We start from the raw sequence: 15,000 nt of genomic DNA, 5'->3' as shown, positions 1-15,000 counted from the left end.
GAGTCCTGTGCTCTGATTGGTGGATCAGGTGTTGATTAATTACGTAGCTTTGACAGTAGCGCAGGTTTATATTAATGGACTGGCTCTGATACGTTATCGTTACCATAGCAACAGCTCATGTTTCCAGTGTCAGCGCTGTGTAACAGTCAGGGGTGAGATGAAGATGTTTATAAACACACTCCACCCATTTAACATCATTAACAGCATCTGATTGGCTGAGCTCGGTGCCTAGTCTCCCAGCGGAACTGGACCAGTTTGAGGTTCTGGAGTCCAGACTGAAGCTGTTCCAGCTCTGAGCTCATCTCCGGGTCAGCGTGTCTCTGTAGCAGCATGGAACTGATAACCTTCCAGAGTTTCCTTGGCGCGCGGTGGGCCGAGAGTGAGACGTGACCCAGAACCGGCGCCGGGTAATCCTGCAGAGAAGGGATTTACTTACACATGGACGACATGGCTGGGAGAGACCGGGGGGTTGGGGGGGGTGTCTGGTGCACTTAATTTTGCTACAAAGGAGAGAGGATTACGGCATAGATTTATTCAGGGTCTGGAGTTAAATACGGAGCACTGCTAACGATCAGCAGAACTAGCATAGCTTAGCATTGCCACTCTAGAGTCCTACAGCTAGCGTTAGTGCTGCAAAGTGGGCGGAGCAAGTGAATCTAGCAACATGACCTGAAACAAGCTTGAAACTGCTACGAAAAACAGGAAGTGATGTAATATCTCAGTTTGATCAGTTGTAAGACGTCTCCTCAGGGAATAGTTTAGATGATCTGAAGGGATGAGGCTGTAAAAGTGCTTAGACCCCAACATCGCTGCTGTATGAGTGTGACAGTCAATAAGAAACCTGAGGGTTGAGGCTTTTAGAGAAAATATCCCACATCTGTTTGGGATCATCTGCACCACTGGAGGTTGGGAGAGACGTGCTGTAGGTGTGTGTTGGTGTTACTGGTGTAACAGAGAGCCGCTAATTTCCCATCACGTCTGGAGAGAACGGGAACAGAGCCGCAGACCCACTCAGCTCAGGCAAATGATAGTGTTTTAAAAGGCAGAAAGTGTGTTTCTTTCATTCGCTTTTATGGAAAGTGTAAGTGTGAAAGGGTCTGAGGGGGCAGGAGCGGGCAAGAGGGGGGCAGACAGGCTGTAATCTGAGCAGCAGGAGCTCCACTCAGGTGTAATGGAAGAGTCCTGCTGAGACACAAAGCACACTTTATTTTCCACGGCTCAGAACTTTCAGTCCAAACACTCCGTCGCTTCTCAACTCCACTCCACATTACAGCGGCTTTATACAGAAAGAGTAGTGTGGAGAAAGAGAGAGAGGGAGAGAGAGAGAGAGTGATGGAGGGAGAGAGAGGGATGTTTCTCTCAATCTTCATTCTCTCTGTAGACCTCTAAAATGCAAATATTAGCAGTTCTTCCTGTTCCGTCAATAACACACAAGATGCTTGATTTCACTCGGAGGAAAAGACTGAGAGAGAGAAAGAGAGAGAGAGAGAGAGAGAGAGAGAGAGAGAGAGAGAAACAAAGAGGGGGGGGAGACAGAGAGAGAGAGAGAGAGAAACAAAGAGGGGGGGAGAGACAGAGAGAGAGAGAGAGAGAGAAACAAAGAGGGGGGGGCAGAGAGAGAGAGAAACAAAGAGAGGGGGGGAGACAGAGAGAGAGAGAGAGAGAGAGAGAGAGAGAGGGAGATGCTAAACAAATAAGAAGTGGAGCGTTTCTGCTTCATTAGCTGGTCAATGCAGCACCACTTCACATAAACACACACTTCCTGTTCCTGCTGGACGTCCTGGACTTCAGAGAGACGTCTCCTCGGCAGTGAGGAATCATTTGATTATCTTAATTACATTGCGTCTGACTGCAGACTGCCCGCTCCTCCACGTGACCAACATTAATATTAATGCTGTATTGTCGCTATGGAAACAGAGTTTTTTTTACAGCGGACAGCGCACGTAAACCTCCATGCTTTTGACCTCCAAGGAGGAAAACTTCATTTACATTCCCTCCTGCACGCTCCGGAAAATCAGGATTTCACAGGAGATCTCAGACTTCTCCGAGGTTTCATTCCGTAGCTCAAATTGAACCTGAAGGAAAGTTTCGGAATCGCTGGAAATTCATTTTGTGCAGTTTTACATTACTTTCCAAATAAAATCAACAACATTTATTATAAAGTCATTTTGAACCTTTTTCCCTGTGGGGAAGTCGAGCGCTGCCGAGAGCCAGAGTTTATTCCGAGCGAGTTGGCTTCGGTATACGGCCTGGGATTTGAGAAATTCCCAGTCTGCACTACAACATGATGTAATTCAAACCCAAACCCAAAATTCTGGCCCTTGAGAAATTCACTGTGGCGTGTGGAACCCGTTTGATGGATTTTTCCGACTCAGAGGTCGGAAATTTGGGAGTTTAGGGGGTGAGACGTTCCCGGTCTGAGTGCCGAATCGAATCTTCACATTACGGGAAGAGACGTGACGAGCTCTGTGTTCTGTAAAGCTCAGAAAGTGTTATTAAACCTTTATTAATAATGCTGTAATGTTTAATAAAGAGTTAATAAGTATTAAAGAAAGACTTTATTAAACACTCTGCGTTAATAAAAGCTGACGAGTGTTCATCAGAAACACTGTGTGTGCTAACGATGATACACCTGGTGTTAATCCCACATCCTGTGTCTTAATTAGCCTGTATATATAACCAGGTGTAATTTACAGTTAAAGGGTGAAGTGACCACAGCAGCGGTCAGCTACAGGTCTCTGTTTGTTATGTACACTAGGTGTTAACTCAGCAGCGTAGGTGTTAATTACAAAGTGTTAACGAGGCTTTTCTTCACAACAGGTGTTGATTGGACAGTGTAGGTGTTAATTACAGAGAGTAGGTGTTAATTATAGCACTATGTTTTAATTACAGAGAGGAGGTGTTAACTGGTGTTTAATTAAAGAGCTGATTAATGAGGTACTACATTGTTGATGTTGCAGGACTGCTAAAGACTGAGAGATCACTTACACACACACACACACACACACACACACACACTAACAAGAGAGTTAGTTTATTGCTGCTATAATGTAAGTGAGAACATGTTTGACATTAAATGTAACTATAAAGGGATAAGAGTAAACCAGTGTGTGATCTTCAGCACTGTTGATTATTTTCCTGTAACTGCTCCACACTCAGGGGTTTAACACACACACACGTCCTCTTATCCGTCTGTATAAAGTCCAGTGAAGAGTTAAAGGTCACACATCACACCCACTCTGGCAGGATGATGGAATCTGGAGTTTTTTTGGGAATATTGCTGGCAAACAGCTGCAGTGGGGGAAAAGGGGTGGAGCCACACAAAGCTCTCGAGTTCTCCTGGTTATCCGTGGCTCTGTGGGAGATAAAGTGCTCTGATTACAGGCCTTCCATTTGAAACACAGCCACGTAGCACTGCGGCTTTCCCAGAGGTTATAACACTGTCCAGTTCAGAGACGCTGAAATCACGCTGATTATCCCCACCATTTAAAACACACACACACATCACACACACCAGGAGAATAATCCAGACAGAAATCTCTCCTCATCTGTAATTAAAAAGATAATTTAATCAGTGATAATTAATTAATGATAATTTAATCATGATCAAATATAAAAACAAGCAACTCAGCTCTCTGAATACGCAGCGGTATGCAAATGAAGTACTTGTGACATCACAACTTACAGCCTTTAAACTTATTATTTGGGAAAACAATTTAAACAAAAGTTTATCTAAAATGTCTTGTGGCTTTATTAAAATATCCAATCTTTAATTAAAGTTTATTTATTTATTTATTTATTTATTTATTATCCTCAAGCAGGAAGTAAAACACTTAAGTAAAATGTGCTGGGAATTTCTATGGGTGCCGATACTTTTGACAAATTAGTTGTTAATTTGATTTAATTTGATAGATAGATAGACAGACAGACAGACAGACAGATAGACAGATAGACAGACAGACAGACAGATAGACAGATAGATAGACAGATAGATAGATAGATTTTTTTATTATTTGTTTATTATTTATAAGTTTAGATTTCTCCATGTTTGTTCATATATACTGTAGTGTAATAATATTGTGTACACCGCATGACAAGTGTCTCAAAAAATAAATATTTGAAAGGAAACAAAGAAGACACGTGATGTCACAAGTACCTTATTTGCATACTGTGTTAGAGATGAAAATCCATGAATAGGATTTTTATCATTTTTTTTAAATCAAGGGTGCCAATAATTATAGATCTGAATATAGAGTACATGTAGATGTGTATAAACTGTAGAATTATATTCAGTATTAAAAATATCAGCAACACTCATCAAGGAAAAACATGTTGTGATGTCACGTGCGCCGCGACTCGGCTCTCTCTCCGTCCGTCTTTTATTTTATCGGCGAATAACAAACGAGGAGAGAGAAACGGCTCGGCCTGTGAGGAAGCCTGAGAGCTGATTAATGCTGACAGCGACATTTTCTCTTTTATAAAACATCCCCCGAGGAGGCGTGAAGTTTCCCTGACGTGAAGGGACACCGTGTTTAAGTCGCGGCTCACGATGAGTGGTTATGAAATCTGATCGGCCGAGACATTTCACAAAATAACCGCACGCTGAAATGTGGGAATAACACGGAGGAACGACGGCGACTGCGCAGCCACTTCCTGATGATGGATTATATCTGTGTGTGTGTGTGTGTGTGTGTGGAATAGAAAAAGTAAAGTTTAACCTCCGTTTCAGGAGAGCGATGGAAAATTGGAGACTGTTAGTAATATCTGTACTGCAGTGTTTAACGTTTCTCCAAAACAAATCACCCGAGAGAGACAGAACCTTTCATTACCCATTTTCAGCTCCATGAAGGTTTCGCTGGTGAAAGTCACAGAATATTGCAGAACAGAGCAACATACCTGAGAGACTTTACACTTCACTGCTGCTGCCTGTGGGCTTGTGGGCGTGGCCTGTTCTGGGTTTTCAAAACAATTCATTTATAAGTGATTCAGAGTCAGGAAGGTGAATCGATTTGTTCTGAGGTGTTCGTTTCGTTTCTCTACATCAGTTTTAAGAATAAAGTTCATGACCAAACAAATGTCTTATATTTAGATTTATTATTAATATAGAGTTATATTGTTTATCTGCGTTTATAAACATCTGTGAATTATGTGAGTCGTATGTGTAACAATGTGTCTGACTTGATTCACTGAATCTTTTTGGTTTCTTTTCCTTTATCTGTTTGTCTCACTTATTTTTATACTACTGCCTAAAATTAGGATGAATAAGGTATCTATCTATCTATCTATCTATCTATCTATCTATCTATCTATCTATCTATCTATCTATCTATCTATCTATCTATCTATCTATCTAAAAAGTACAGAGAGAGTGAAAGACACACACTTCTTGACACATAACCTGTAAAGCATTCTCTGATCTGTTGTGTTTTTAGGTCCAGATTGGCGGATTTCCACACACACTGTCAGATGAGCGACGACTCCATCAGCACCTGTCCAAACGACGACTACCAGGCCTGTCTCACTGCCTACACCGGCCTCATTGGTGAGACAGACAGACACACAGTGAGACAGACAGACAGTTCACAGGAAATCTGTATTTTCTGGTTACTGTAAAGCACTAGAGAGACAATGAGACAGAAGAAAAGTGAAACAGAGAAACAGAGAGAGACAGTCAGACAAATAGACTTAGACAGACAGTGAGACAGGTACACAGTAATACAAACAGTGAGACAGGCAGTGAGCCAAGTAGACAGTAAGACACAGTGATAGCCATGTAGACAGTGATACAGCAAGACAGATGGGGAGACAGGTAGACAGTGAGACAGACAGCAAGAGAGGTAGGCAGTGAGGCAGACAGTGAGAGAGTGAGACAGACAATGAGAGTAAGACAGAGAGTGAGACAGTACGACAGAGAGTGAGACAGTAAGACAGACAGAGAGGCTGTGACAAAGGCAGTGAGAAAAGTAGAAGGTGAGACTGGTAGACATCGAGATAGTGAGACAGGTAGAGAGTGAGACAGGTAGACATTAGCTGACAGACATGATGTTAGATATTTCCAAGCTCCCTGATGTCTGTGGGCTTTTTCCTGTTAAAGGCACAGACATGACTCCTAACTACGAGGACGCTAATCACACAGACTTCTCCATCTCGCCATGGTGCAGCTGCAGGAACAGCGGAAACCAAGAGGAAGAGTGTGAGAAGTTCCTGCGGGACTTTAGAGAGAACACCTGCCTGCGTAAGAACCATCTCAAGAACCATTTCTCTTTGCTAAAGAACCCTTTCCAGAACCAGAGTGATTACTTTCCCCTTTGATCAGATTGGAGTCACAGCACAAGCCGCGGTATAAAGCTGAAACTGTAGCAAGAAGCAGGAAGTGATGTGGATGATAAATATATGAACTTTACTGCTAATTTACAAAAAGCTAATTGTTTAAATTAAAGATGACCAGTCTAGTGAAACCAAAGCTAGCAAACAAATGCTAACAACATTTCTCACGCCTCTCTTCAGTCAGAGAAGATTAGATGCTAATTCTACTGGGTCTTCTCCAAAACCTGCATTCTCAGTGTGGTGTGTAGCTTCAGGTGGCTTCAGGAGCAGCACCTCACACTGAGTGAAATCAATCTGCAACCATGTTCTCGAAGCACAAAGTAACAAGACCTAGCACGTTCAGAACGATATGCAAAACACTCGTTCACGCTTTAAATTCCTCAAGAACATAACAGTTTCCCATCCACACAAGAAACACTGAGAACTCAAAAAAGCTGGTTTCCATGACCCAGGTTGGGGTTTTCATCTGGACTGATTGCAAAAACACACAGTTTACGGTTGAGCAAACTCCAATTTTGAGCATAAACTCCTTTAAAAGAAGGTGTTACACATCCCTCAAGAGCAGCTGACCAGTGAAGTTGTTGTTGCCGTCACAGAGGGAATAATTACTCTCCTCCACTGACAGTGGGATATTCCTGCTGGACTCTGCTGCTGGACTGGTATGAAAGCATAATGGATGGCAGTGGTTAAGAAGTGAGGTGCAGGTCACGAGTGTGTACACAGAGTGAGTTCATTAGGAGAAATCTGAGCTAACGTTCATTTCAGGGGCCAAACAGCGAGCTAAATAAATGAGATGTGCAGAACCACAAACAACATCCAGGAACAACATAATGACAGCAGGGTTGCCAGTAATTGGTGACAAAAATATTATATCACATTTGTATGAAATAATAAAGATCCTATTATATTTTACTAACGTAAGCTCAGATGAAGATCGTCTAGTTGGCTCAAATTTGACAGAGCAGGAATGTTCACCTTACCCAAGTTCATCAGAAACTGTGTAAATGCTAAAATCTTAACATAAGGTACATATCCCCATACTGCATATCTTATTAATGTGTCTAATAATGATCAGGATCTTGAGCCAGGAGCCCAGAACATGACCTGGTGTAAAGCTGGAGGTAGAAGCTAAACATCTAGCTAAGAAAATGTTGGGAATGAAGAGCTAGCACTGATCGTGTGGGTTTCCTTCATACATCAATATCCACTCAGTTTTCAAGATGTACAGTTTGTGGTCACTTGAGGATGAACAAGGCCACTACTTGCCTCAAAAACCCCAACTGCCTCAGGCAGTGTTGCTCTGTTAGGGGTAATTGTGCTGCTCTGACTCTGGACAGTGTTAAGCAGCATGACAAATTCTGTTGTAAAATTGATGAACTTGGTACATCATTGGTATAAAAAGCTGTTCTGTTTAGCAAAACCTTACAACTTATTATCTACATATGAGAAGATACCGCCTGTATGTCAGATCCAGCATCTCATCTTTCAGGAAAGATGTTTCCCAATCATCTTCAGGACCTTCATGTCTAGCTTGTTCATGTTTGTGGCTTTGAATCCCAGTAACACAACACCCTGCCACTAATGGGATGTTGAGCAAAGATAACCATTAAACTGGTCAAGAGGTGTGTTAAACATAGCTGATCCTGCCCTCTGACCCCAAGCTCTGACATTGAGCTCGAATACTGGGCACTGATTCCACACTCTGATCCCACCCATTGACCCCAGCCCTTTGACCCAAGTACCAGATTCCAAGCTTTGACCCCAGCCCTTTGACCCTGCCCTATAACCCTGGGTTCTAAATCCACCCTCTGACCCAAGCCATTTGACCCTGCTCTCTGACCCCAGCTTCTCAGCAGTATAAGCATAAAAAATTATTTCACTCTACAATAAAAACTGTCTTTGAAAGAAAACAGATCCCTGCTGGTTCAAGTTGAAATATCCTGATCAGAATGTTCTAGTTAAATGTTCAGAGTCACTCTTGGGCTCTTGAACAAGGCTTGTAACCTTTGTCCTGCTCCAGGGGGATGATATCAGGGCTGATCCTGCACTATGATCCTGGCTTTCTAACAAGTTGGGATATGTGAAAAGACTTTCACTGTACTGTACATGAAAATGGAACAGTCTGTCTGTCTGTGAAAGAAAGCAGATCTACAGAGCAGATCCTTGAAAAGGATGACATGGAGGTTATGACCCTGCGTTTTGACCCCTTCCTAACAAGCTGGGTATCTGAAGGAAGGAATTTCACTCTGCTGTATTTTTCTATGTGACAATAAAGGCTGTCTTTGCAAGAAACCAGGGTTATTGATCTAGTCCTTGTAAGTGATGACTCAGTGGTTAAAGTTCAAATGTAGTCATCAAATCATTGTGAGTTTAAGTCCCAGGACTTTCACAGATACACAGTTGTACCCTTGACCATGGCGCTTGCCCCACAGGGCAGTGTTTCATGGTGGAGCCTGCACTCTGACCCTGGCCTTCTAACAAGTCGTGATATACTCTATTGGGAATTTGGCTCTATTGTGCTCGTGTATATGTGACAGTAAAGTCTGTGAAAGACACACCAGTGGATTTGTGGGCAGGAATTTCCTACCATTCTGCTGATTTGATGAATAAGCTGAGATACTGAGATACACATTCAGCCCACTTTGTTGACCTTTAAATATTACAGTCATCTTCAATTACCAGATTTATTGTCCTTTTGTCGGTCATCAGGGGGTGGAATCAAAGGAGCAAGAGCTGGAATTCAAGGAACACAGGATGGGATGTGGGTAGAGATGAAACTGATATCAGCAGAAAATGCTGGAAAACAGAATGAATCCGACCATAAATCCTTTCTGAAATACCACAGAATTGCTTGTAGCACAACAGAACGCTAGAAAGTGACATAAAGAAGGTCATGAATTAATAACAGTTACCATAACATCATTGAGTAGCAAGCTCAAAGGGCTTATTCTTGAAGGAGAAATAAACTCTGGTTCTGTTTTTCTGGCCAGTTTTCAGTGTTGTGACTGGGAAATAAAAGTGGTTTTGTGCCATCTTTTTTTTGGATAATTAGTGAATAATTTGGAAAAGCTAATCTAGGATGTACCTTTGCTCCCCTCCACAGGTAACGCCATTCAGGCATTTGGGACGGACATCACAAAGACAACGGCATCAACAAACCCTGAAGCGGCTCGCTCCAACCCGACTGCAAACCCCAACATCACCAAGCTCGAATATGACGTGAGTGTTCAGATCTCAAGAGTTTTAAACAGATCTGATCTTGCTTTATCCAAGATGGCTCCCTTATCACATGAGCTGGTGTACTGAGGAACCCAACCAGATGCTGGTTTCACTCCCTGCTGCCTTCTTTAAACCAACTGCTGTTACTGATCCACCTGGTACCTGCTCTGTGTTTGCTATCATCTTGTAGTTCTGACTCGGATTGAGGAAAAAAGATTCTCTCGTTTCTCGTGTGATGCAAGTGACAAAGCGACTTGAAGCTTTTTAAACGCACTTCAAAGAAAAAAGTTGTCTTAAACCTTGCTGTTTTCCTGCTGGTGATAATGAGGGGTGTGTAGGATGGTGGAAAACTGCCAGATGTTGCCAGGAACAATGGACTAAGCAGATGATCTGAGGAGATTGCTTTAACAGGAAGAGTAGACTGTAATACATGCTTGAAGAACCATAGACCAACAACCAAGTCTACTGGAGCACAGAGTACACTCCACACTAACTGCACCACTCCAGTTCTCTGACCTCGAAAAAGAAAAACACATGGAATGTTAAACTAATGATTAGAATCGTTTTGAGGAGATAATAATCATCTAATCTGGTGCACTCTACCAACGCTTCCATACACAAACATGGCATCTCATTAAAAAGAAAACATATTGACACACTGGATAAGCATTTCCCCGGTGACACGGCGTATTCAGTCAGCGTCGCATGTACAATTTGAGGTCTAATCAAGCCGTGAATGCAAAACAGACTTTAGCAGATAATGAATGAATTATCATTTTGTCCATTGTTTCTGCATTTTATGCAGACAAACACAAAACACGCTGTTTTTTCTCGGGCGTTTGCTTTCACCTGTCGGTAAAAAGCCCTCCTGTAGCGGTGATGGGTCTCTAATTAACGTCGAAAAGAGAAACGAGTTAAAGAACCAGTGCATAGGAGAACAATACAAACAGGAAACTGCTGAAAAATGTGTCCTCTCGCCAGCCCTCGGGGGACGGCGCGATAGATGCCAGTATTGACTCGGCGGTTGTGTGTCTGGCCCACAATTTATGGCAGATATGGTAATTAGCGAACGCAGGACAGAAGAAGCATTCATGCAGGAAGTTTATAATTAGAGATCGCCTGGAGGGAGACGAGCACAGCCATTTTTTAAATTTCCTGCCGCAATTCAAAAGCCTGTCAGTCGCGCATCAAGGATTCGGCTCAACACAGAGTCTCATAAGTCTCTACCAGTCCTCAGATTAAAAAAAAGAGATAGAGAGAGAGAGAGAGAGAGAGAGATCAGGCTTCTGACTCTCATCTTCTTTCTGACAGAAATCTGTGATGTGACGTTTCCTTCAGTCGTTTTTCTTGACATCTTGCCTTCTCGAGAACAAATCACAGTCTGGAAGAATAGAATTATAACTTTATTTTCTCACTGTGAGAACTTTAGTTCCTGATTTTCTTAAACACACCATTGTGATTTAAAGCGATTCTGAAGGTTAAGAAATCGTTTATCTGATGGTTGCAGCTCAAAAAACAGCAAATATTCCCTTTTCTACTTCCAGCAGTTAGAGGGTCCTGATGACACGTCCTGCACTCCTCTCGTCTACATCAGCCAATCAAATGCTCTCAGATAGGCCCCGTCCATGGGGGGGGTTTACTTGTCTAGAAGACGGTGGAGTTTGTATCAGTATAAATCAAATGTTTTAAAGCATCACTTCCTGTTTCAAATAAAATAAAAAATCAGCATTAAATCATAACTTTCCAAGACCCTGTGGAACATCTTCTCAAGACACAGTAACCTCCTGAAGACTGCTCGCTATCTGACTTGTGAACATTAGCCGCTAACTTAAGCTAAAATCCTCACACACACATACACGAGCTAATGTGAAAGAAAGACAGCGTGAGACAACCCCGGATTAGCGGAGATGTCGATGACGGTATAGCACACTTCACTGCAGCTAATTCGTTATCATTCTATCAGCATCTCTCCTCACCACCGCTACAGCTATACTGTTTATAAACATCTAATCCACTTCAGTTCTCTGATGTCTACAGAATACACGCCTTCCCCTTCCCCCGCTCCTTATTGAACCGTCACGCCGTCATGGCTGACTGATGTCACTTCCTGTCAGATAGCAGAGAGAGCGTGTTTTTAACAGCTCTCACACAAAGCACTCATATTATCTGACGATCTCCGCTCTAATGGCTCTCGTTGTCCGACATTTAATAAGCCGGAGATAAGAGGAGAGAGCGATTATGAAGGACAGACGGATGATTTCAGAGCTGAGCTTTACAGAAAATCCACTTAACATCCAGTCAGAGACGCTAATGTGACGTTTATAGAGAATGATGGAGTTAGCAATGAGACAAAAATGTTAGCAGGCTGGTCATTTAACTTTAAATCCAAAAGAGCAACTAAACACAAAACGATAAGAACAACAGGGGAGGGGCTTCTGTTTAATTGGGGGCAGGGCTACAATGCAGTTCAGTGCAACCACAAAACACCAAAGCTTAATCATTGAATTAATGTTACATTAGAGTGATAAAAAAGAATGAAATTGTTAGTGTTATTAACTTTTGTTACAGAAAGTTAGCCTTGTTACATGATGCTCCATAACTAGCAACATTAGCTCATATTTTGTGAGTAATTATCATCATTTATTGCATCTCATTTCTAACAATTAAATAAATAGCTGCTTTGTGAAAGTCAACCAGCACATTAGCAACCACGCTAACATCAGGTGAACTATATTTCTGTGTTCTGACGTTATTTTGTTAAGGTACCACTTAAGTGAGAAGAAAGGATCGTTGTGATGTCATACAGGAAGCTTCAGCACTAATAAAAAGTCACTTTGCTTTTGAGGAAAGGAAACAGATATAATTGGATTTTTTTTGCTTTGTTTGTTTACCGTTAACATTTCTGTCAGCCAGAGGACGCTACTTTGTAATCTCTTTTCTCAGGTTTTTGTTTAATTCGCTGGAGCGTGAGGATTTTATCAAAGCGAGCAGAGAAAGAGCTAATTAGCGGTGTTGAGCCACGCGGCTCGCTCGGTGTAGGCTCTATTTTAAGGTGTGTAGAGACAATGATCTCCGCTAAGCCTCAACGGTCTTACTGCAAATGTCAGCGTGACTCACATCAGATGTAGCACAGCGCTGGCTGAAAAAAAAACACACCAGCGTAAAGACACGTCTAATTGAAAAGCGCTTTACTGAAGCAGGGAAGACCACTGATCTCTGTTCCTCACCACTGGAGCCAGGGAAAGTCACATTTTATTCCATTTTCTTATCTGGAAGAGACGAGTGATGTCACAGACACTGCATGAGTGGGTCATGAGGACTGTATCGAGCATGAAGGTTTTATATTTGTTTTTTAAATGATTAGAAAACTAGCTAAACCTTAATCATGTCAGATTTAACCCAAACTTTTTGTTAGCAAGAGAGCAGCAAACTGAGCGAAAATTGATTGATTTTTTTCTTCTTGTCCTACATGATTTAGGAAAATGGCTTGAAGTGCAGCCCCGTAAAAGGATTCATCTGTGCAGAAGAGGAGGTAAATAACTGGACGTGTAAATGGAGATTAGCCTAACGCTATTAACAGATACATGCTAGCAAGAAAGCTTAATTCAGGAGATTTGTGAGCAAGCTGATAATTTCTAGCTACTAAAATTTTATGCTAAGTGCTAGCAACTGTATGTAGTATTGTTATGGAATAGAGATTTTGTTTAGATGTTTGCAGATCAGTTCTCGTTAGCGTATTTAGCCTGTTAGCTGAACCGATCTTAATGTGCACCAATCTGATCTAATTCTGACTTTTCTCTCTTGAAGGACAGCATAGGAACCGAGGAGAAGCCTGAGTGGAGTCCCTCTAACTGGAGCATTGGGCTGAAGCTGCGCACAGAGGCATGGATGCTCTCACTGCTCTTCGCTGTGGGAAACGCTGCCCTCTGAACTTCAGCTCAGCCTGAGTTCTCAACCCTGAGGGACTTCACTGGACCCTCCACCAAACTCCAGAATCACTTCGCCTGTCTGTCTGTCCTCTCTATACTGCAACGTTATTTCTTCTCCAAAAAAGATAAACAAAAGAAAAAGAAAGCGTGAGAGAATCCTAGAGCGCATGTCGTTCTGAGACGAGTGCAGATCAGAACCATGTGAGAAAAGCCACCGATAGATGATGAGCAAGTTAATGATGATGATGATGACTTCTTCACGATTGTAGGTGGGATGAACTGATGAAAAAGTCTCCCTCACTTTTATTTTTGTTAAATCTGTACAGTGTCCTGTCTGGACTTTACCATTTGACCAAATTGGGGAACCATTAACCTGTGACTCCGTGGAGAAAAATGGACTCCTAATGTTCTGGAAACCACCATGAGGACAAGGAAACCCCCATCATGGCCTTCTACTCATCTCCAACCTTGGATTAAGTTTGAGAAACGTGTCTCTGCCATACCGTTCTACAAGAACTCCAGCCTCCTGAGAAGAACAGGTGTCTGTCAGGACTTTGAGGAATACAGGGTGCTGCCCTGGACTGAGACACAACCATTTTTGAGGAACATCACTATCTTCATCACTGACTTCCAGCCTGAATCACACCATCGGGAAAAAAAACTGGGGATTACAAATGCCCTTAAGCCCTTCTTCCTCCCTGGACCCCAAAATAGGGTGAAGTCTCTGTTCTGACCCTGAAGACCTTTATCGGTAAGAAAACCAGGGTTAAATCAAGGCCTTGCAAACTTCTCCAGTCATTCTGAACCTACTGTCTTTGAGATAGATTGTGTACACTTCACACTTTTACCCCAGATTCCACCATTCTGACGAAAATAGGGTTCCGTCTTGACCTCCATCTTTGACCAACATGTCCCCATCGTCATTTTCCAGTCTACCTCAACCCTGGATCACACCTACTTCATAAAACCTGCAGCCTCATCATGCATGGACACAACCATCCAAGGCAGGGTTCCATCCTGGACATCACCACATTCTGTGGAACTCATGGGACTGTCCTGACCTTTGACCCTGAAAGCCACCATCTTTGAGGAAGACATCTTTGTTTTTGACCCAACATCCAACATCCCTGGCCTGCACCAACATTTTTTCCATCCTGGACACCACTGTTTTTAGAGAAACCTGGGGAACCTTCTTCAGCTGGGGGACATGGAGTCAATCTCATGATTAATTTTTGAGAAACACTGGGTATCATCTGGATGTGGGAGAAACCGGGGCAGATATTGGACTGTACCATCTGGTGCATACTCACCCCCTGGATTCTTCAGCTCCTGACACGTTCCTCCCACCTCGGACTCCACCATCTCTGAGCTTCATCCCGCCATAAAACCCTGAACTTTTGGAATATTCTCTCCGTGTTCTTGATGTTCAGTCCTTCTTAGCGTATTTGCTGTTCCCTTTTCTTAGAGGTGCTTTCGGAATTTGCTATGATTATTCCTCTTTTGTCACTCACTTTTTGTCAGTCAG

The 15,000-nt window shown here is 42.5% G+C and overlaps 1 protein-coding gene across 1 annotated transcript in view; it reads left to right on the top strand.

The window, feature by feature from the left end:
• The window catches only part of gfra2a (GDNF family receptor alpha 2a), an 80,884-nt gene that overhangs the window by 64,586 nt on the left and 1,298 nt on the right, over nucleotides 1–15,000 (top strand). The window contains exons 5-9 of the mRNA XM_058389940.1: nucleotides 5,433–5,542; nucleotides 6,095–6,235; nucleotides 9,431–9,546; nucleotides 13,025–13,078; nucleotides 13,354–15,000. The exon at nucleotides 13,354–15,000 is cut by the window's right edge and continues 1,298 nt beyond it. Of these exons, the coding sequence (XP_058245923.1) occupies nucleotides 5,433–5,542; nucleotides 6,095–6,235; nucleotides 9,431–9,546; nucleotides 13,025–13,078; nucleotides 13,354–13,476 (544 nt within the window). The 3' untranslated portion in view covers nucleotides 13,477–15,000. The remainder of the gene's footprint in view (nucleotides 1–5,432; nucleotides 5,543–6,094; nucleotides 6,236–9,430; nucleotides 9,547–13,024; nucleotides 13,079–13,353) is intronic.

Source organism: Hemibagrus wyckioides, linkage group LG05 (genome assembly GCF_019097595.1).
Source record: "Hemibagrus wyckioides isolate EC202008001 linkage group LG05, SWU_Hwy_1.0, whole genome shotgun sequence".
Lineage (NCBI taxonomy): Eukaryota > Metazoa > Chordata > Actinopteri > Siluriformes > Bagridae > Hemibagrus > Hemibagrus wyckioides.
Note: the sequence above shows the minus strand (reverse complement) of the source record. Positions and strands in the feature narration are given on the sequence as shown.